We start from the raw sequence: 20,369 nt of genomic DNA, 5'->3' as shown, positions 1-20,369 counted from the left end.
TCTGCCCTCTTTTAATCAGCCGTGCGCGTCTGCGGACTGTTAATAACTATATGCAGTGAAAGCTTAATGAAAAATGTCAGGGGTTTCTTTTGGGTTCGGAGCTGTAATTACTGTTAATTCATTGGGTCGGGTGGGGTTCGGAAATGGCTGCGGGCTGGGTCGGATTCTTTGGGCCCGAATGAAACTCTACAGTACAACTCAGTGATGTGAGGCACCTGCAGCCTGTTTCAAAGCTCAAAGCACAATGCTAGACGGCGTTCATGTATAAAAACATCACCTTAAACAAAGGGAAGAGGTTGCTAATGCCAGTTTGTTTTATATCTTTGAGGGACCGAGTGTAAAACCCAGGTATTTATGGTTTACAAACTCAATTTGTTTACCTTGAACAGTAATCAGCTGAATCTCTTGTGGCCATTTTAGCTACATTTAAAACCAGTTTGACAGTTTGTACACTGGAATGAACAATTTTGAAAGCAGATTGTAATAAAACTGTCACAATTTGTGAGAGCAGAGATCAGCATTAGATTAACAAGTACTTAAAATGATATAATGCACTTGACAAAACGTCTCACGTTATTTACATTTAATTTGGAAATTAAACAAGTCTTAGGACTGAACCTTGTGGGACTCCTTTCATGATTGAGAGAAAGAAGTGACAGCTATTGGATTATTTTTGACAAGTGGTCAGTAAACCAAGAGATTGCTAGATTTGAAGGCCAGTCTGATGCAGAACTCTGATCAAGTGTCAAAAGCTCAAGTTGAACACAGCAACAACTTCTGCAATTAAACACGTGAATAAGAGAATTTAAAACCTTTAAAGTGGCAGAAACGGTGCTGTGCCGTTTTCGAAGACCAGGTAGTGAGTTAATGTTTGAATCATAACACCTTCAGAGTCAGCGACTAGTTCAGTAATTTAATTTAGAATTAGTTTTTGACTGATGTGTGAATTTATTAAGACCAGATGAAAACGTACTGTGCATTTAAAATTTTATTTTATATAAAATACATAAATAAAGCATCTGCAAGTGGCATTAGGCGCATGTGCACAATCCACCCCCCTTGATAAAATGAATACATAAACCTCTTGGTTGGACCAATGTCTGCGCAGAACACGGGTCACATGATCAGAACAGCCTACACCGATGGAGCTTCTGCCCCCGTGTTTACAAATCGTTACCAAAAAAAAAAAAGCAATGACTACAAGTTTTAAAAAAGAATTCCTAATTTTTCTCCCGAAAATAAACATCTTTAAGGAGTGAAAGCAGCAGCAGCAGAATACAGTATGGTTACTCTGTGTCTCCCAGACTCTCCTGATTGCACGATTAAACAATTGTCTTTGGGGGGGAAAAAATATTTGTCACCCCGATTTTACATCCCTGATCGCCACAAAATGTCTTTGGCCAAATAAACACGTGAAGAATAAATAAAACGATCATGTAAAAATCCCAGATAATCCCACGACAACGACAGAAGAGTGACCAAACTGAGCGGAAGGAAAACGGTTCAGGTGAAATCGTATTGGGAGAAACTTGACATTCTTCAGATGAAGCTTTCTGTTTCAAGTCAGAAATCCAAACTAAGATGTGAAACCTTTCAGTAAGAGGAGCTGACGGCACAAAGTAGCTTCTTCCGCTGAAAACCAGAAAACTACAGATGTTCAGAGAAACCATCCCGGGGTCTGTTTTATAAATCCTTTCTACAACTCGGACAACTCTTTCATTCAACAGGAACAATTTCAGTTTGTATAAAACAATTTGAGGGGAACAAAAAAAGCCACATTTTTCTGTATTTCTCAGATTTTGTTCCCCACCAGCTGCTTTTTCATCCAGAACTTTGACTCTTCGGGGCGTTGGGGTGTAAACCTGCTGGTTGAAATAAAGGCTGCAGTGAAGGGTCGAGGACAGGCACAGATATGTCTCATTTGTAAAAGAAAGAAAAACATATGGCAGCATTGATTTGATGAGTGTGAGTTATTTGTAGCGTTCGGCCTAAGATGGGGGGGTTTTGAAAGGACCCCAGGCGTGGAAGCAGCGCGTGAAGCAGTGAGGCTCGTTGCCCTTCCTCACCAGGCGCAGCTTCCTCGGATGTTCGGCTTCTTTAGAGCGCATGTGTTGGATGTAAACCTGAAAAAAAGCGGGGGGGAGGGGGGGCATCATGTAGGGAACGTACACGGGGCACAACGATGTCCACGTAGATGAAGGTCACCACTCACCTGGCAGGCTTTGAGACTGAGTTTGATCTCCACCTGGCTGGTCTGAGAGCCGACCCACATGTACACCTGGGGGGGAAATGAGGGAGGGGTTACAGAGCAGCCTTCTCAATGACGTCCTAAGCAGGAGGTTATTTCCCAACATCAACACATACATGACGCGTGTGGCGAAAATGTTGAACGCAGACTGTTTGAAAACGTCTCAGCAGCATCACAGACATGAAGAGTTATGAAGTCTTGGCAGCAGCAGAACGAGACACAGGTACAGATAAAAACAGTAATGATTCATTTGTAATGATTCATTTGTAATGATTCATTTGTAATGATTCATTTGTTGCAGAACGACGTTACTTTCAGGTGAACGTGGGTTTGTACATTTCACCATCGGCTGATGTTCTGCAGCCTGAGCTGAGATGAAAACTGGTCCTGATGAAAACATCTTACATTTGTCAGGGAACTTTACCTGCTGCACAGATTTGTTTCACATTCTCTACTTGGCGAATGGCTGTTCTGTTTATAATGTTTAATTAAAATGTTATTCCTCTTCCAACTCTTTATATTTTATAACTGAGCCCAGTTGTTTGTTCCGTTAGTTCTTCTAGTTTGAAGCACGTTTACCAAACTCAATCTGAATAAACATTTATTTTCTCCTACAAAAATATTTTAAATGCAGCTCTCAGGTTAAACATTGAGAATAAAAAATATTAAATGCAACTCTTGGATTTAGTTATTAGATCAGCTGTAATGATCCCTGATGGGTTTTAATTGACTCGTTTGTTTTACTGTAAATGCAGAAGTTCACTCTGTGCACTAAACATTTCCTTCATATAAATAAGTAAATAAAAAGAAATGTGCTGAGTAAAACCACAACTCTACAAAATAACTTCTGCAAAGTTCTGTGCAGTAAAAGTGAATCTATAGATGAAGTAGTTTTCTAATAAAACATTTAGTTGTCCTTATCATCAGCAAATGTTGGCTGAAATTCTGTTTCAAATTCAATATATTACCTGTTTTAATCAGACAAACCGGTTTCTAAAGATAAGACGATATAAAACACTAAACTATTGAACGTACGCAGTAAACAACGAGGTCCACGGCTCAGGCTGCTGCAGAACATCAGCTGGTGTTAAAGTTTTCATGGATGAGCAAACTGTTTGTTCTGCAACAAATCATTTCAGGACTTGTTCCCTGCACCTCTGTCTGTAGCGTTTTGGGCCTTCACTGGCACCAGAGAGCGTCGACTGTTTACAGCTGGTGCATTCTGGGCGTGTGAGCACCCGAGCAGGTACAGTTAATGGCATTTTGCCACTCTCTCAACTCTCACCAGTTCCACACTGCAGCAGTTAAGGGCCTGCCCACTGCCGGTACTCACCCCCACTCAGCCCGGTCTATGAGACCACCTTGTTTGAGGTTCCAAGTGGACTACTCTGAGGGGCTGATTCAGACATAAGCAGCTGTTGACTGGCCACTGGAGCTACATCACTGGATGACCCGCCCAGAGAAACTAAACTACATCTGAACCTCCACGTCCTCATCGTGTTGATGAATGGTGCCACAAGAGTTGAGCGCATTTACAGAGAGATATCAGTTCACATGTCCACGTATCTGGCTGTCCGACTTTGAGAACAACGTTGAGGGTGATTAAGGACCACAACGGGCAGAGTGGTGAACACAATGACCAGTTACGATCCCGCCCACAGAGAGGAGAAACAAATCAGCCTCCACTGTGGTGGCAAATCACCTACACCTGAGAAGAACCGAGGTCAGCCGAGTGGAGCCGCACTTACCAATGGCAAAGAGACACATGTAAGGTTTAAGTAGCGGGGGGGGGGGGGAGGAGGGGGCGACACTAGAGTTTGATTACAGGCAAACTCTGAGACATAAAATAAAGTTGAAGCAAAGTTTAAAAAAAAAAAAAAACCAACAAGACTCAGTACATTCATAGTCATGAAACATCTGTATAATTTATGGAAAATCTAAGACTTATGAAAATGAAATGAGGTGTATACTACGTCCAGCATAGCAAAAACAGGAAGCATGTTTTAAATCTGTTTTCGTCAGTCAGTGTAGGCGGCAAAATCCCCGCCTGCCGCCTGTTACTGAGCAGACAGAGACATGAAAAGATTCCTTAAAGAAATCTCAGCCTGGTTCATTTGATCCCTCACTGTTACCTCTTTGCCGTTGTCCAGCAACATGATGTCATCATCGGCCAAATCGTCTTGACAGAAGTCCGAGCACTTCTCGGAAACGGAGAAATAACCCTTCTCGTTTGAGCACCTGAAGAAAAAAAAATTAGAGCATAATCAGAACGCTGCAACAAATGTGCATGTAAATGAAAAGTTGTTTTCTCCTAGTTAAAGATAATTTAAAAAAGGTCAAACGTGTGAAACGTGACGTCTCACCTGAAGAGCCGAGCGTGTTTCATATATTCTGCATCTTCATCGTACGCTTTCTGAGAACCAATTCCAACCCAGAAGAAGTTCTCTGGCTCCTCCCCCTCATTAATTACCTAGAAGATATTAAAACTAAGCTCAAAAGAACAGCTAAAAACAAAAACTACTAAAAGAAGTCAAAGTGAGAAGACAGAGACGTCAAAGTGAGGTGATCAGGAAGTTGTGAGCTGACAGCAGTCTGACCTGTTTGCTGTACGTATCATCAAACATGGAGTTCATGATGTCCTCGGCCAGTTTGGCCTCGTCGGGGTCGGCGGCTCTGCCCACCCAGGTGTACACGATGCCCTGGTTGTCTGTGCTCTCGAAGGGGACCTGCAGGAAACGTGTTGGATGATTCAATCCGACCCATCGGTGGTCTCCTTTACAGATTAGATTATTTTTAAGAATCCAAACCTTAAGGATGAAGCAGAACTCGGAGTTGAGGTTACAGGAGTCTGTGACGATCTGAATGCTCCTACAAACAGACGCAGAGTAAAACATGACGATTCAAACACCATTAATAAAAACAAAAGAGCTGGTGTGAGAGTACCTGGTGCAGAGGGCGCTGCCGTTGGTGCGGACGTGGTAGAGGGAGGGCTGGACGGAGTCGGTGTTCTGTTTCCGCTTCCCTTTGTGGATGATGAACTTCCTTTTGAAATGAGCCAAGAATTTGAGGTTCTCCTGCTGCTGGGTCATACGCACCACCTGAACACCAAAACAGGACGCCACTTCAGCACAGCTGAACTAAATCGCTAACGACAACCATCAGCTGCTACGTTAGCTAACGGAAAAGAAGAGAAGTTTCTTCCTGCCTTCAGTTTTCCCGGGAAAAGAGACTCGAACTTCTTCTGCAGGGAGAAGGTGAAGGTGAGCCAGCCCATGTTGGAGGCTTGCCTGCCCTGCCAGAAATACACCACACACTGGAAGTCTTCCTCAGGCTGTTTGTCCTCCTCCTCCTCATCGCCTCCTCTTCCACCGCCTCCCTCACCACCCTCCTTCTTCTCCTTCTCCTCGTCCTCGTACTCCACGGGCACCCAGTACCTAAAAGCACGGAGGGGAGAGTCAGACGTGAGGAATCAGGGATGGAGCAGTTCAGGAGCAGCTGAGCAGGTGTGCACCTGCAGAGGAAGACGTAGCAGTCCTGGGTGAAGAAATGTCCGAACTCCTCCTCAGGCAGGCGGGTGAACTTCTTCCCCTCCAACACAAACCCCTCCATCCCATCCAGGTCCTCGTTCCACTCCTCCATCAGCTGCTCGGCCTAGAAATGTACCAAGAGGGCTGCAGTAGTCTGCTTTGATATGATTTATAAAACAACTAGAAAGTTCCTTGAGAAACTTTGACGGGGACTGCCATGTTGTTCTGACAGTACGATGTGTTGTTGGGCATTGTTCTCAGCTACCACCACAGCTTAAAATGGTTGATTTATAGTATTTTTTCTTTTTAACTCAGGCAGCCATCATGGATTTGTGATTTGCAGAGTCTATTAGGGATTGTTCTCAGCTACCATTACACCTAATTCCAGCTGAATAGCTCTAAAAACCTCTGAGTTATATATCTATTTTAATATAGCTTTGGCAGCCATCTTGCATTTTTAGATTTGAATTCAGAATGTGTTGTGCATCACTGTCAGGTACCACCACACCAAACTTCAGCTCAATATCTTTTAAAATAGTTGCATTATTGTAGCTAAGGCAGCCATCTTGGATTTTTTATTTGCAATAGGAATGTATAACAACTCACTCTCAGCTATGACCATATCAAAATTCAGCTCAATATCTCAAAGAATGACCGAGTTATAGTCAATTTGAGTTTTCTGAGGTAGCTGTGGCAGCCATCTTGATCCAAAATGGCTCCAAAAGTTAATCTGTGTTTTGTTCAGAGATCTCTTGAGTCTAGGTCACGTGACCTCACTGTGGCAGATAGAAGCTCTTAAGAGTTACGTCAGTGTTTTTTAATGAGAAAAATGGTGTCTTCGTTTACAAATGACATCGTCGTGGTAACCCAAAATGACAATAAAAGTAATAGCACACATGACGGTGCCCAGCTGGTCGTTTTGATAGAATATTTGTGTGTGTGGTGGGGGCGCACGTTGCAGTTCGTGCCACATTAAAGTTGAAAGAAGGGCAAGACCCTTTACAGGTGGATAATAATAGGTGGCTGCATTAACAGGCAGTCCTCAATAACTTGGGACAGAAACTTACCTCAGAGAGGGGCATGGGGGGCTGCCGAGGGAGGAAGAGGGCTGTGAGGTCAGCTTTCATCTGGTCTTTCTGCTCTGCATCTTTCTTCACCTGGGAGCAGACAGGATGACAGACATCAAACACCCCCCTGGTTTCTACAGAAACAGCAGAGGAGAATCCGTTACCTTGCCCTGCAGGTTGTCGTTCTGCTGCACCGTCTCAGCAGCTCGGGTGTAGTCCACCTTCAGCACGTCGTCCCAGTTCTTGAACTTGGATTTAAACACCTGAGGAAGAGGATGGAGACGACATATAAACTGTCATGAAGTGGTGTGGCCAAACGAGGCAGATCTAGAAGGTGTCTTCTGTAGAAAGGTCACCTGGCACTCGGTGCCCTCCAGGTTGCGGGTGACACAGGCGTGTTTGGGCCGGTGCAGCATTGAGCAGATCTCCTGACCCAGTTTTAAGGCTGCAGCTCGGACGAGACGGGGCGACTTCCTCCCGATCCAGATGAAGACATCCGACCAGCAGTCCAGGATGTAGACGCACTTTGTATCCAGCAGGGACTGGACCTGAGGGGGAGGGATGAAAATATTGAAGGGAGCTAAAAGGACTGGTAGTTCCTGACGCATGCTCAATAATCCAGGTATAAAAATCTAAAAAAAGTTAAATCTGGTCCTCTGGACATTCAAAAAACTAAACAAAGCAAAACAAACAAAAAAAAAATATGTAGAAACGTTTCTTCTCTCATCCGAGAGACTTCCTCAGTCTGAGGAGCTGTATTCAGCTCAGTCTCTTAAATAGCACCTTCTCAGAGTGGATCAACCAGTTTGCTGCCGACAACCAAAACCAGCTGATCACATGCTCAAGAAGGACCATCAGCCTAACAATGGATCATTAGCACACTGATGGCTGTTTACTGTTCACAGAGGGCTGAGTGATACTAGCAATCACAGCATTGTAAGGCCCCATTTACACGGACACGATGGGGGGAAACGTAGGTTTTTTTCGTATGTTAATTAGAGGAAAAGATTTGCGTTGACACAGTCACATTTTTGGTTTAAAGGATGGCCCAGCACAGAAGATCAACATCATCAGGCCAGGACTCTGTGGTCTACACTCATCTCCAGGCCAGCGGTCACTCTTTCAAGGATGAAGATGTTCACATCCTGGACAGAGAGGAACAATGGTTTGAGAGAGGAGTAAAGGAGGCCATCTTTGTGAAAAGAAACCGTCCATCATTAAACAGGGGTGGAGGCCTCCGGGTTCAACTGTCCCCCTCTTACAATGCTGTGATTGCTAGTATCACTCAGCCCTCTGTGAACAGTAAACAGCCATCAGTGTGCTAATGACCCATTGTTAGGCTGATGGTCCTTCTTGAGCATGTGATCAGCTGGTTTTGGTTGTCAGCAGCAAAATGGTTGATCCACTCTGAGAAGGTGCTATTTAAGAGACTGAGCTGAAAACAGCTCCTCAGACTGAGGAAGTCTCTTGGATGAGAGACGAAACGTTTCTACTTTTTTGTTTGTTTTGTTTTGTGAATGTCCAGAGGACCAGATTTAACTTTTTTTAGACTCTGGTAGTTTTTACAAAGTTCACATAAAACGTACCAGCCTGAGCTCGGGCAGCGTGTCCAGTTTGATCTTGTGGTCTTTATGCTCCACGGACAGCTTGTAGTTAATCTGAGGCAGTTCCAGGTAGCCCAGGCCCAGACCCACCTACAGGAGACAGAACATATTTAGTACAGCCAGCGATGATTAGACCAACTGATCTATTGGTTGATTGATTGATTAGACTGATCTTTCAGCTGTCCTAGCTTCTGAAAATCAAACTTCCATCAGCCATTCAAAAACTAAATCGGTCACAGTTAAAAAGTCCAGCAATTTCACCACCAGCTGTTTGGTCTCTTTTTTTTTTTTTTTGCTTTGCTAATTTTAGAGCCCTACAAAAGCAAATTTCATGTTTTCCAAGTCCCGTTTTATTTTTCTTGATTGTATTCTACTCTAAACTTCTGTGTTTTATGATACGACCATACTGTTCACCTAAAAGTGACTTATTATATAAACAGAGTGATGAAAGAGCACCAGTTCAGTAGAAAAATATTAAAAACATTAGAAATTTTGCAAATCTTAAACAAAAATGCAGCAAAAAGAGTTTCATAACAACAAAGCGATCAGTGAATTTCATGCGTAGCTTAAATAAAATAAAAGTTAAACCTTGCATGTGCTGTTGTTCAGTGAATGTTGTTCACTGTTGCTCATTTAGGTGCACAACTGAAAAGTGACACTTCCTGCAGCACAGGTCGTCTCCTGCAAACTGGAACACCTTGCAACAGGAAGCGAAGTTGTCCCACTTAATTTCTTTAATAGGTTTCAAATATTTGATAATGTCAATAGAAAAATCAAAGCAAATATGTTTTTGTTTTTAGTATTTCAGCCTGTTTTACAGCACCCTGATTTAATGTTCTGTACACTACTCTTATTCTAACTGCATTTTTACTGTAGTTTTTGTTGTTGTCATTGTTTACTGTTTGGTTGTCTGTACTTTATATTCTGTCTGGAACAGTCTCTCTTGTAAACGAGTCCCCGTGACTCAATGAGGCTAGCCTGTATAAATAAAGGTTGAATGGTTACACCTTCAGCCATCTTACTGTTGTTGTTCCAACTCAGCTGTTTACAGATGATTGTGTTTGCAGACACTGATGGTGGGAGAGCTAGTGTTTAGAAGTAATCCAAATATTTACTTTGTACAGTTTAGGTCTGATGGGGGTGAAGTCGTCTGGTACGTGCTTCTTGATCTCTTCCGGTTGTCCTCCCAGAACCTCCCAGAATCCCGGGGGCTCCTGGTTCTGCATGAGGGTCACAATCTCTGCTTTCCCCTTGCGCTCATTTTTATTGATCTTTTCAGCAAATAACCTGGAGGATAACAACAATTCAACCACTGTTAAGAGCACGTTTTATCCCTAAATATGTCATTTTGACTTTAAACTACGTTACCTCGCTTTCGTCGTGCCGCCCAGAGTAGCATTGGCTCCTCTCCAGATAAAAATTTCCAGCCCCGTATCCAACAAGAACACATAGCTGCCAAAGAAAGACAGGATATTTAGACATATAGATGTCTAAAACCCGGAAGACAACTTGAATGCCAAATAGGAAGAATAAAGCAGCATGTCTGGTGAGAGTGTTGGCATTTTAGGGAGAAAGAACTGAATCAAACAAGAGAAAACAGAAAATTACAGATCAGACTGGTTATGCTGGAGGGAGTTATGACGTGTTTATGAAGCGGTGTAAGAAATAAAAAGTGTGTGTTGGAGTCACCGAGGATCAAGGGAGAAGGCCTTCACTGGTACAGACTCCAGCTTGATGTTTTTCTTGCCATAAACTCTGTATAATCTGAAAACCAGAAGAGGATTAAACAAAGACCAAACAAACAGAACTTCCCCCCGATGAGTGTCTGAATATTAAAGGTTTAAAGTGGCTCATAAACCAGGTTGGTGCTATTTAAATGTCAAGATTAGCCTGAAGTTACAAGAAGCAGCTCAAAAGAAAAATCTTCTGTCTACCTGGCAGGATAATTTGTGTCTTCCACAGTGTAAAACCCACTGGATGTTCCTCCCTCGATGTAGGAGATGTCATGGTTAAACACCTGCACAGAACACAGGAAAAGTCCAATAAAGGAGCAAGGCACTCGTTTGCACATGATCACAGCTGAAGCATCAGAAATGTTTCTACATACGGCGATGAACTCCTCGCTCTCGTCTCCCATCTCCTCTCGAATCGTCCTGCACTCTGCTCCTAAGAAGTTCCTCAGGTTGACGGCATGAATGGCAGAGCCCGCCTTCTTGTCCAGCGTGGCATCCTGACCAATCCAGTAGTAGATCTGCCAGTTTAATGCTCTGTTGTCGTCCAGGAAGGTCTGAAACACAGATGAAAACAAGGACTATAGAAATACTGCAATCCTATCAGAGTAGCACTTGTTTCTATCACCAAGAGTGAAGCTGAACATGTTTCTGGCTGCATGTGTGTGTTCTTCTGTAGCGTTGGCAAAATATCTCATGAACCACAAGTTCTGACCAAAATGGCTCAAAGAGGCTTTTACGGTAACTATAAACTCTTTTATTAAAGGCAGTGGGTGCTGGTCTTTAACTGGTTGTTTTCCAGTGTTGGCAGGGTTGAAGCCGTACCTTGAGGATGATGTAGCAGTCTGCTTCATAGAACTTGCCGTGGAAAGCTTCGTCCACCTGTACGGGAATAAAGTTCTCTATCTGCCACACAGACACACCTGGAATCTGCAGGACACAAACACAACATATTTTACATTTTTGTACTAGTTAGGTCACCCAAAACTGAAAATAAGTAACAAGAGGGAGAAAGAGAAAAGTCTGTAGGATCCTTACTTGTCCCACGTCCTCCAAGAAGAACTCAGAGTAGTCCAGCTGAGGTTTCTCCAGACTCTTGTCCCAGCGACGGACTTTTAAATCACCATATTTCAAGTCACCGTTTTCCTGTAAAATTTGCAGATTTTTAAAATTATTTACCTTCTTCTAAAAAAAATATAAGCAAAATGATGGGATTTTAAAAAAATAAATAAATGATTAAAAAAAAAGATTACAATAAAAAAATAAAAATTAAAACAAGTTCTATTCCCTTCACTTCTTCTGTGTGACTCACCTCCATGTTCTTCTTCTCCTGAGCGACATCGCTCATTCCTTTCAGGACCTGCTTCGCCTGATCATCCTGAGAACAGTCCTTCCGCCTCCGCAGCCTCATTTTCCTCGCCATGTGATCTCTGGGGCTGGACCCTGGATGACAACAGACACACCCAGACACAGATTCAACTTCTCAACACATGCACAAGTTATACTTGAAGCAGAAAACACACACACAGAGACACACACACACACACACACCTCCCCCTGCAGCTGCTACAGTAGCAGGTGAAGCTCCAGCCAGACGGAGCTGGTTCTGAAGGGAGAAGTCGATGTTGTACCACTCTGCTCCTCGGTCTACTGGTTTTGGAGGCATCACCAGGTTTGGGTTCTCACGTACGTCTATTATCTACAAAAAGAACAAAACAGCACAACTGAAGGCTGAAACATTAAACTCTGTGATAAATGATGACTACGCTCATCTTTAATATACAACCAATGTAAAAACATAATCTCTAGAAATTTGGATTACAGTATATATTTTATAATAAGCATTTAAAAAAGCTTATTGAAACACAAATGATTGTTCATACTCTGTTTTTCTCCATACTTATCCAGACTAAGGCAATATTAAAATCAAATTCAATCCTTTTTCAAAACTGTAGGAGTTTTGTCTCTTTAAAAAACAAAATTTGTGGCAATAATCCCTCAAGTAAAGTAAAATAGTAAACAAATAAGTGGTTACTACACCACCATTAGAATCACACAATCACACCACATTTACTAAGCTAATTATTATTATTTTTTAATAAAGGGACACAAGGAGGGGAGAAAACTGTTAATCTGGTGACTGATGATGGGCCTCTCTGTTTTTCCTGTCCGGCTTTGCAGAAAAAAGCTAAAATCACTGCATCTTTTTTTTTAATCACTTCTTCATACCATACCAGCGCTACAGACCGATCGGGCGTGGCAAGGCCATTAAGAGCTTTAAAAGCAAAAAACAAAATAATTTTAAAATGAAACCTAAAATGTACAGGCAGCCAGTGCAGGGAGGCTTAAACAGGGGAAATGTGGTCAAACTTTCATGCGCCATGACGAGCAGCACCCTCTGAAGCTGAGAAACACACGAATCATGGATTCCTTTATAAAGTGCGTTACAATAATCCAGCCATGTGGTAACAAAGGCGTGGATTACGGTAGTTCTGAAATGTCGCTGAGAAAGAATCGGCTTTACTTTAGCCAGCTGCCTCAAAGGGGAAAAAAACTAAATTTAATAATTGCTCTGAGATTTTCTAACTTCAGTCCAGCATCAACTTTGACCCTCAGGTTTGTAACAGTTGACCTGATGTACTGGGCCAAGGAACATATAACTACATAGGGGGTCTCAGTGGAGCTTCCAAAGACCATCACCTCAGTCGTTTTCTTGTTAAACTTTAAAATGTTCACAGCCACCCAGGCTTTTATGTCCTCCAGACATGAAAACACAGGGCTCAGAAAGTTGGAGTCATTTTTCTTTAGCGGGACATATAGTTAGAGCTCATCCACGTAGCAATGAAAGGAGAGCCCATATCTTCTAAAAATAGAACCAAGAGGGGACAGGTACAGCATGAAGAGCAGGGGGCCTAAAACTGAGCCCTGCGGGACCCCACACAAAAGAGAAGCAGTGTAGAACGCATGTGGCGCTTTGCCACCGTCTCACTGATGGAATTCCACTGATTTACCTGATTTAATGAAGCTATTTAAGTAATCCAACTGGTGTCTAAACAAAGTTACATTAATTTGACCATATTAAATTTATTTGATTCATTTTTACTTCCTTCAATCATGGAAAAAGACTCATGTGTCTCCTGCTTGACTTTCTTTTATAATAACGTAATCAAATCTTCATTAGTTCAACATTTAATCTACAGAAGTTCTGATAGTAAAGGAACTCTGAATGTTAGTATTTATAGTTTTGTTCTTTCAGAATCAAACCTCCAGGTCTGTCAAGAAGTGGATGGCTTCAGGCAGCGTCACCAGGCGGTTTTTATTCAGCACCAACTTCTTCAGTTTGCCACACCTGAACAACCACCAACAGAAACCAAAACCACATGAGACCCTGTTTAACCATTTCAACTCTTGCTGTTGGTTTTCTATTGTTTTTGCTGTAGCGCTCACCTGCAGAGACCCTCAGGGATGAGTTCCAGGTGGTTGTTCGCAGCCATGAACTCTGTGAGGCTGGACAGCTTGCCCACGCCAGGAGGAAGTCCATCAAAGTCCAGTTTGTTAGAATTTACATAGAGCTTCTTCAGTTTGGACAGCTTACAGATGGCAGACTGGAGAACAAAAATCATTTGCTCAGATTTTCAGATTAAGAGCATTTTGTTTTCTGGTTTTATTGATGCAGCTTAGAATTAGAAATAATTTAAAAAGTGTGCAGCTGTGGTTCTTACGGGCAGAGAGGTGAGTTGGTTGCGACTCAGGTTCAGCGTCTCCAGATGGGTCCACTGATCGATGCACAGGGAGAGTTCAGAAATCTGATTACTGCTCAGATTGAGCCTCTTCAAGCTGCCCAACGAATACAGGCACTCCGGTACTCGAGTCAGGTCGTTACAAGACAGATCGACATCTGGACAAACAGGAGGAGGATGAAAAACTAGAAGCACGTCTATAAAAGTAAGAAGAAATGTGTGTGTGTGTTACCTGCTAACTGTGTCAGGCCCTCCAGGCTGGTGGGCATGTTGCTCTGCGTCCTCTGGGTGTTCCTCAGGTGAAGGGTCTGTAACGCTACCATGGCTGGGAGCTGCCTGCTCACACACACACATACACACACACACATCAGTGTTTACATGAAGAAGCAAAGAGTGAAAAAAAAAAAAAAACATCTGCAGGATAAAGTTTGTTTTGTTTACCGCAGCTGGGCGTGCATGAGCGGGTTGTTGTTCAAAATGAGAGTCTGCAGGTGCACCAGGCGTCTCATCTGCGGCGGCAGGCTGTCCAGCTTGTTGTCGCTCAGGTCCAGATACAGCAGGTCTGTGAGGTTGATGAACAGCTGGTTGGGGATGGAGTCGATGCTGTTGTGGCTCAGATTCAGCACCAGCATGTTCTTGCTGTTCTCCAGGTCTCGGGGGATCTCCGTCAGCTGATTGTAGCTTAGATCCTAAAAGAAAAAAAAAAAGGAGATTCGTCTTGAAGCTGTGCCTTTAAACTAACTGAAGACTAGTTTGAGAGTTTGTAATGATTAAATACCAGCACAGACAGGTCCTCGAGCTGAAAGATGTCATCTGGGACTCCAGAGTTTTTCAGATTGTTGGCTCTGGCTACGACCGCCTGCACACAAAATAAAACACTGTTAGAATCCATCACAAGTCTTCACATCTGTACAGACAGACACAGGTGAGAGTTACCCGGAGGTTTGGTAATCCAGAGAGTTCTCCATGTAAAGTGGACAGACTGTTGTGGCTCACTGAAAGGTGTTCCTGATGTTGGAAAAATAGATATTTTGATAAACAGTACAAAAAAAAAGTGGGTAAATCCATCATTTTATTTTATTTTTAAGTTGAAGATGATACCGGCGTGCTAAAGTTCAGCTGTAACTAAACAAAGGTATGGCAGACCTGCAGTTAAACACACAGAACTCACAAAACACGACATTTTATCTTGTTTACCCACATGTTTGTAGAAATATTCTCTGCACTATTTATCTTCTCGTTGTGAACTGCTCACCTCTGCTCAGAGGGCTTCCATTTGATAATTGTATGAAAGTTGTGTTCAAAAGAAATACTTCAACTTGATGTTTATGTACTAACAATACTTTAAATACATGGTCATGTTAATAAAAACCAAAGAGGCTATTTGTTTATCTAATTTTAGGTCCCTTTATAAAATCAGGATGTTTTGTTTGAGCCACTGTTTTATGTCAGCGATGCAGTCAAGAAGTTTAAAGTCACTACGTCTTGACTTCACGGGTAAAAAAACATTTGTAAGTCGTAACAGTGAAAAGTAAAGTGATGCCTAATTTGCATATTTTTAATGTTCGTTATTTTATGTTTAATTGTATCTTTAATAGGTTTTACTTTTGTTTGTTGTCTTTTTGTGTGCATTACTTTAGCCAATGATAACTGTTTTAAAATCTGATCTATTTGATTTGATTACAACAGTCACAGGTCCTTGCAAGTGAAGAGAGCAATTTTATCTTGGAGGAGTCAAGATGTGGCCAATACTGGTCTTGGCCAGATTAATCTTTGGCTACCCCAATCATTTGAGGAAACTATACTTTGAAATAATATAAAAACTAGAAAGCAAACTTTACTCAAATGATAGTGGTGGTCAGTTTAGTTATATGGCAGTGGCCATATTGGATTTTGACAAAACCTAATTTTCCAACAGTGATCTTTCTCATGCATAGATGCAGTGACACACCAAAATGGACGTTAGCAGGATACCAGTACTTATTTTTCAAGTTATCAAGTTCACAAGATGGAAGGCCGTGTATGGTGGAAGCCATCTGGGTTTTGGTATGGCAACCCAATTTTCTAATGGAAGCTGCTTAGACGTAGCCACACACCAATGTGAAAGTGGGTACGTCACTTATTTTTCAAGTTAACATGCTCACACAACATGCACGAATGGACAGAGCGTATTTTCAATTCCCCCTCTTTGCTCTGCAAAGGGGGACAACAGCAATTACTGCAACAAGAAGGTTTCCTGGTCAGCACAACACTGGCAGACCAGAAAAGAAGTAGACTGAAACATTATGCCAACTTTAAGAAAAAATGTCTTATCAGGTCTTAAATATCAGAAAACTGGCGAGGACGTAATTTTCTTAAAATGTGGGAAGCTGCTTAAAATGGGTTAAATGCAGAGACTAATTTCGCCATTGTATGGAAACATACAGTGCTGACATTGTGATGACATTATTATTATTATTAAAAGGTTCTGATTTATGTGCTATTCCTACCATTGACTACTGCACACCCTACCTTACTGTTGATATCTGCTCAAGTATCTTTGATCATTTTTTAATCTATTAGATTGAGCATGAACAATAAACCATTAAAGTTATGGACAAAAATAATATTGAATTCATATTTCTTAAGTCAGCGTTTGTTTAAAAGATTGTTCCGAGTCTCTTTAGTTCTGGGATATTTTTACTATTTTTCCACCTTAAAGGGAAGGAAGTTGGTCTCAAAGCTTTACAGTAAAGAGCATTAAATATTTAATCACGTTGAAATAAAATAAAACAGATCAACTCTGAAGTCATCAGCTGTTCCTGATTCATCCTGCAGAGGACTGTGAGAAGCTGAAGCTACTCAAGCTGACACTGAGTAACCACTACACTCTTTTACAACCAATACAGTAACAAAACACACAGTTTCACCATGTCAGAATGTCTCACCAGCTTCTGCAGAGAGGCCAGCTCCTCTGGCAGGTAACAAAGTCCTGTCCTGTTCAGTTTCAGCCATCGGAGGCTGCTCATGCACTTGACATGTTCAGGGAAGAATCCTCCCTGGAGTTAGACACGGGAGAAAAAAATAAATAAACGAGACGCTGACTTTTAATAAATTGTATCAGTATTGAAAAGAGAAGAAAATAATTTTACCCTGCAGGCTTTGAGCTTATAGTATTTCCTGAAATGGTCAGTGTTTTTTTAAAGTACCAATACATTTTAAATCCCTGAAGAATGACGGCAGCAAATACACAAGATAAAACACCGATATCATATTTGTTGATTTTACTGACATCACATAGTTCAAATCTGTGTAGTTTATCGGCTGCATGAGTGAACCCAGAGCAGTTCAGCTCAGCTATGTCGTTTCTCTCAGATATTGTTGACGTTCAGGATTTTGAAAAAGACTTACAAAGGCAAAGACGTGTGAATCGCAGTTACTTAGATTGTATTTTTGAGATACATTTTTGATACACAACACTCAGCCCCTATAATACACTCACTGGACACTTTGGTATTCACACCAGTTTAATTGCTTGTAGATATACCTGTAGATGTACGGCAACATTATAACCCATTTACAAAAGGGAGCCAAAATTAAACCCTTCAGAATCTACATTAACTCAAGTTAGATATCCAACATCTTTTCTTGCTCAATAAGAGTTTGATTGGTCTCATTTGACATTCTCTGTTGCACTTTTGACATCGTAATCAAAGATTACTGAAAAAAATTAAAGTGAAAAAAGTAGTTTACATTTTAAAATAACATCTTGGGAGCCAGATAAGATGTTAACGAGGGCCACATTTGGCCCCGGGGCCTTGAATTTGACACATATGATGTACCTCTTCTGATTCTTTGATGCAATTAAGATTTTCACCTGCAGCTAATGTTTAAATATACCATTTACTTAAAAAAACAAAACAAAAAAAAAACGTTTTTAAACATGAAGACATCATTGTAATTAGATAAGTTCAGTGGTTCATATGATGTTGTGTTCCAACAAAATATTTACTGTAGCTAAATACAGTCAGAAAGTTGTTTCCAGGTCTCAATTTGTACCTATTTTTTTAATAACTCCAAACTAAAACAGAACCCCTATGCTTAGCTCGAAGAAAATAAACCTAAACATGACTTTATGTCTAAAAATTTTCAGGCAGTAAGACTGAATTCCTCGCAGTTTTGGACTGAATCAGACGGGTCACAGAATAATGTGTTACACCGGCTGTCACTTTGGTCAGGTTTGCTGTTGACCTACAAAGGTTGTTAGAGCCCCAACAGCATTTCAACAAGGTTTATTTTCATATCTAGCGTTTATTTAAAGCCTCAGCTTTAGTAGTATTACAACGTCTGATAAAGTAACATAACTTGTACTTCTGACCCCGACAGGCAAAGTTAGCCTAATGTAGCTGGGTTGTTACTTTAAGAAGTAGCTAATCGTCCATAACGAAGTCAAATGAGCTAACAGCTAAACAAGCTCATAAACACTTTTCTTTAAAACAAAACCCCGCCGGTGTTGGACGAGGACAAACTGCCACTTCGTCAATTTAGCAACTGGCTAACGCCCATTGCTCGCAGCTATCATGTTGTTTCAGCCATTTGTTGCCGGGCGGCATTTCTGGAGCAGCTTCAGCTAAGCTCGGAATAGTTGTAGTCCAAGATCATCTCATCTAAAACTGACTCAAAATGTCTAAAATCCTTACTTTGAAGTCGTTCCCACTGAGGTCTACCCCTCTGATGAAGGGAAGAACTCCGGTGGAAGCCATTTCTGACGAGCTGAAGTCAGATTCTCAATCCAACTGTCTCTATTTTGGTACAGACGGAGGGAGGGGCCTCTTTTTCTTCTTCTACGGTTTGTGTTTCACCATCAGACTTTTAGGCCCTTTAGCGCCACTCTTGTGACTGTAAAATAAATTAGCCTGACCTCCAGTGGTCAATGTGAGTATTACATCAGTATTACAACCGTAAACTGTTGAGAGAAGAATCAGTTTAGTGTTGTGTGTTTCCTTGACTGATGAAGCCTTCCGGATCGAAGGCGAAACGTTTCAACACAAAAAAGAAACTGTCCAGATGACCTGACTGAAAAATGTTGGATTGTATACCTGGATTATTGAGCATGGACTTTGTGTCAGATTATTGAGATGCCTTCAAATAGTCACACACAGAGCCCAACTCTCAAACATTTCAGAAAGCACAAGAAGAAAGACGAAAAACAATACAAGATATCAGAAAAGAATAATGCAACATTTTTATTTCTAATATTTGAGTGAAGCCCTGTGCAAAGTTTTGCTTTTTTTTCAGTAAAAAGGGTTGTGTTTTAAAAGAAGATGTTCTATATGATTATTTTTATACCTCATTATTTCTTAGTGTCCCACTTTTCCACAAGTCTGCTGGCTGCCACAAATGGCAGAAACACATTTCCTAAAAAGTTTTGGGCTACTGTCAGTCTGCTCTGATTATGAAAACTAAAACTAAAAATATTACATCAAAGAATGTTTAGATGTCAGAATCTGTTATTTAATTGCAACTTTGTGTCCAACTCTTTTTGTGGACTAGTTGGTGTCCTGTCCATCACAGAACATACAGTATGTTTTAAACTAGAAATTAAATATGTCACTTCTCCCTTTATTTTAAGAAGTAATACATTGTTCATGCTACTACAATTACAAACTGATCTTTCACTAACTGGATCTGACTGTGTTGGACTAAAAAGACTAGGCAATTTCAACAAATTATAACAAACCAGCAAGCAACATATGAGACGTGGAGCCAAGAAATTTCTTTCCTAAGCACTTTTATCCTAAGGGGAAAAAAAACTTTAGAAAAGCACTAATTTGATCTCACAGTAAACATTAACTGGTATTGTGTTTTGAATTAGATATGATTATTTTTTACAAATTTGTATTGTACTAAGTTGGGAAAATTATGTGCTTTAAATATTAACATTAATAGTCATATTAGTATTTCATATTCCACCATTTTTAATTACCCAGATTACTTTATTCTATTACAACCATTTAAATTTCTAATTCTTCATGACCATCAGAAGATGATGCTCAGACTCCTGTTTGTTTTGCAGCTTCTGTGCAGAGGCATGTTGGCTTCAAATGCTTTTAGGCCTAAATTTCTGCTGTTTCAATACTTCTTCTCAGGTATCCTCATGATCAGCATCATACAGTTCAATGCTCAATATGGGTTTAAATTTTCTCTTGTTTTATTCTGATCTTTACAACCCTGTGAATAAATTCAAATTTTCTCCGCTGTCTGATCATGACACAAAACTCTTTACTCATCAAACCGATTTAAATAAAACTCATTTAGGATTCAAAAAAATATGCAAATGAAAGTTGATTGAAAAAGGGAAGGGCAGCACGGTGGCGCAGCTGGTAGAGCTGCTGCCTCTCAGCGAGTAGGTCCTTGGTTCAAACCCCGGTCCAGGGGCCTTTCTGGGTGGAGTTTGCATGTTCTCTCCGTGCA

The 20,369-nt window shown here is 41.2% G+C and overlaps 1 protein-coding gene across 1 annotated transcript; it reads right to left on the bottom strand.

Annotated features, from left to right (window-relative positions):
- Positions 1-978: 978 nt before the first annotated feature.
- On the bottom strand, positions 979-18,658 carry flii (FLII actin remodeling protein). Its single transcript, XM_037689507.1, has 31 exons — positions 18,596-18,658; positions 16,844-16,954; positions 14,853-14,924; positions 14,695-14,775; positions 14,358-14,605; positions 14,149-14,252; positions 13,899-14,074; positions 13,624-13,781; positions 13,441-13,525; positions 11,728-11,875; positions 11,489-11,619; positions 11,215-11,322; positions 11,002-11,106; positions 10,554-10,733; positions 10,381-10,463; positions 10,136-10,210; positions 9,815-9,898; positions 9,562-9,733; positions 8,429-8,536; positions 7,199-7,390; positions 7,007-7,105; positions 6,843-6,932; positions 5,760-5,899; positions 5,454-5,682; positions 5,192-5,346; positions 5,056-5,116; positions 4,846-4,974; positions 4,612-4,718; positions 4,381-4,486; positions 2,213-2,278; positions 979-2,123 (listed from the first exon to the last, which is right to left on the bottom strand). The coding sequence occupies exons 1-31, from the start codon at positions 18,656-18,658 to the stop codon at positions 1,989-1,991; spliced, it is 3,801 nt and encodes a 1,266-aa protein (XP_037545435.1). The 3' UTR covers positions 979-1,988.
- Between the last annotated feature and the right edge of the window lie 1,711 nt (positions 18,659-20,369).

The sequence above is a fragment of the Nematolebias whitei genome, chromosome 15 (genome assembly GCF_014905685.2).
Source record: "Nematolebias whitei isolate Nwh7 chromosome 15, NemWhi1, whole genome shotgun sequence".
NCBI lineage: Eukaryota > Metazoa > Chordata > Actinopteri > Cyprinodontiformes > Rivulidae > Nematolebias > Nematolebias whitei.
This window is presented reverse-complemented; position numbering and strand designations above follow the sequence as displayed.

Coding starts and splice junctions, on each gene's coding strand:
- flii (XM_037689507.1), bottom strand. CDS start 18,658: ATGGCTTCCACCGGAGTTCTTCCCTTCATCAGAGGGGTAGACCTCAGT. Junction 13,526..13,623: donor ATCCCTGAGGGTCTCTGCAG/GTGAGCGCTACA, acceptor GTGGTTGTTCAG/GTGTGGCAAACTGAAGAAGT. Junction 4,487..4,611: donor AAACACGCTCGGCTCTTCAG/GTGAGACGTCAC, acceptor TTTTTTCTTCAG/GTGCTCAAACGAGAAGGGTT.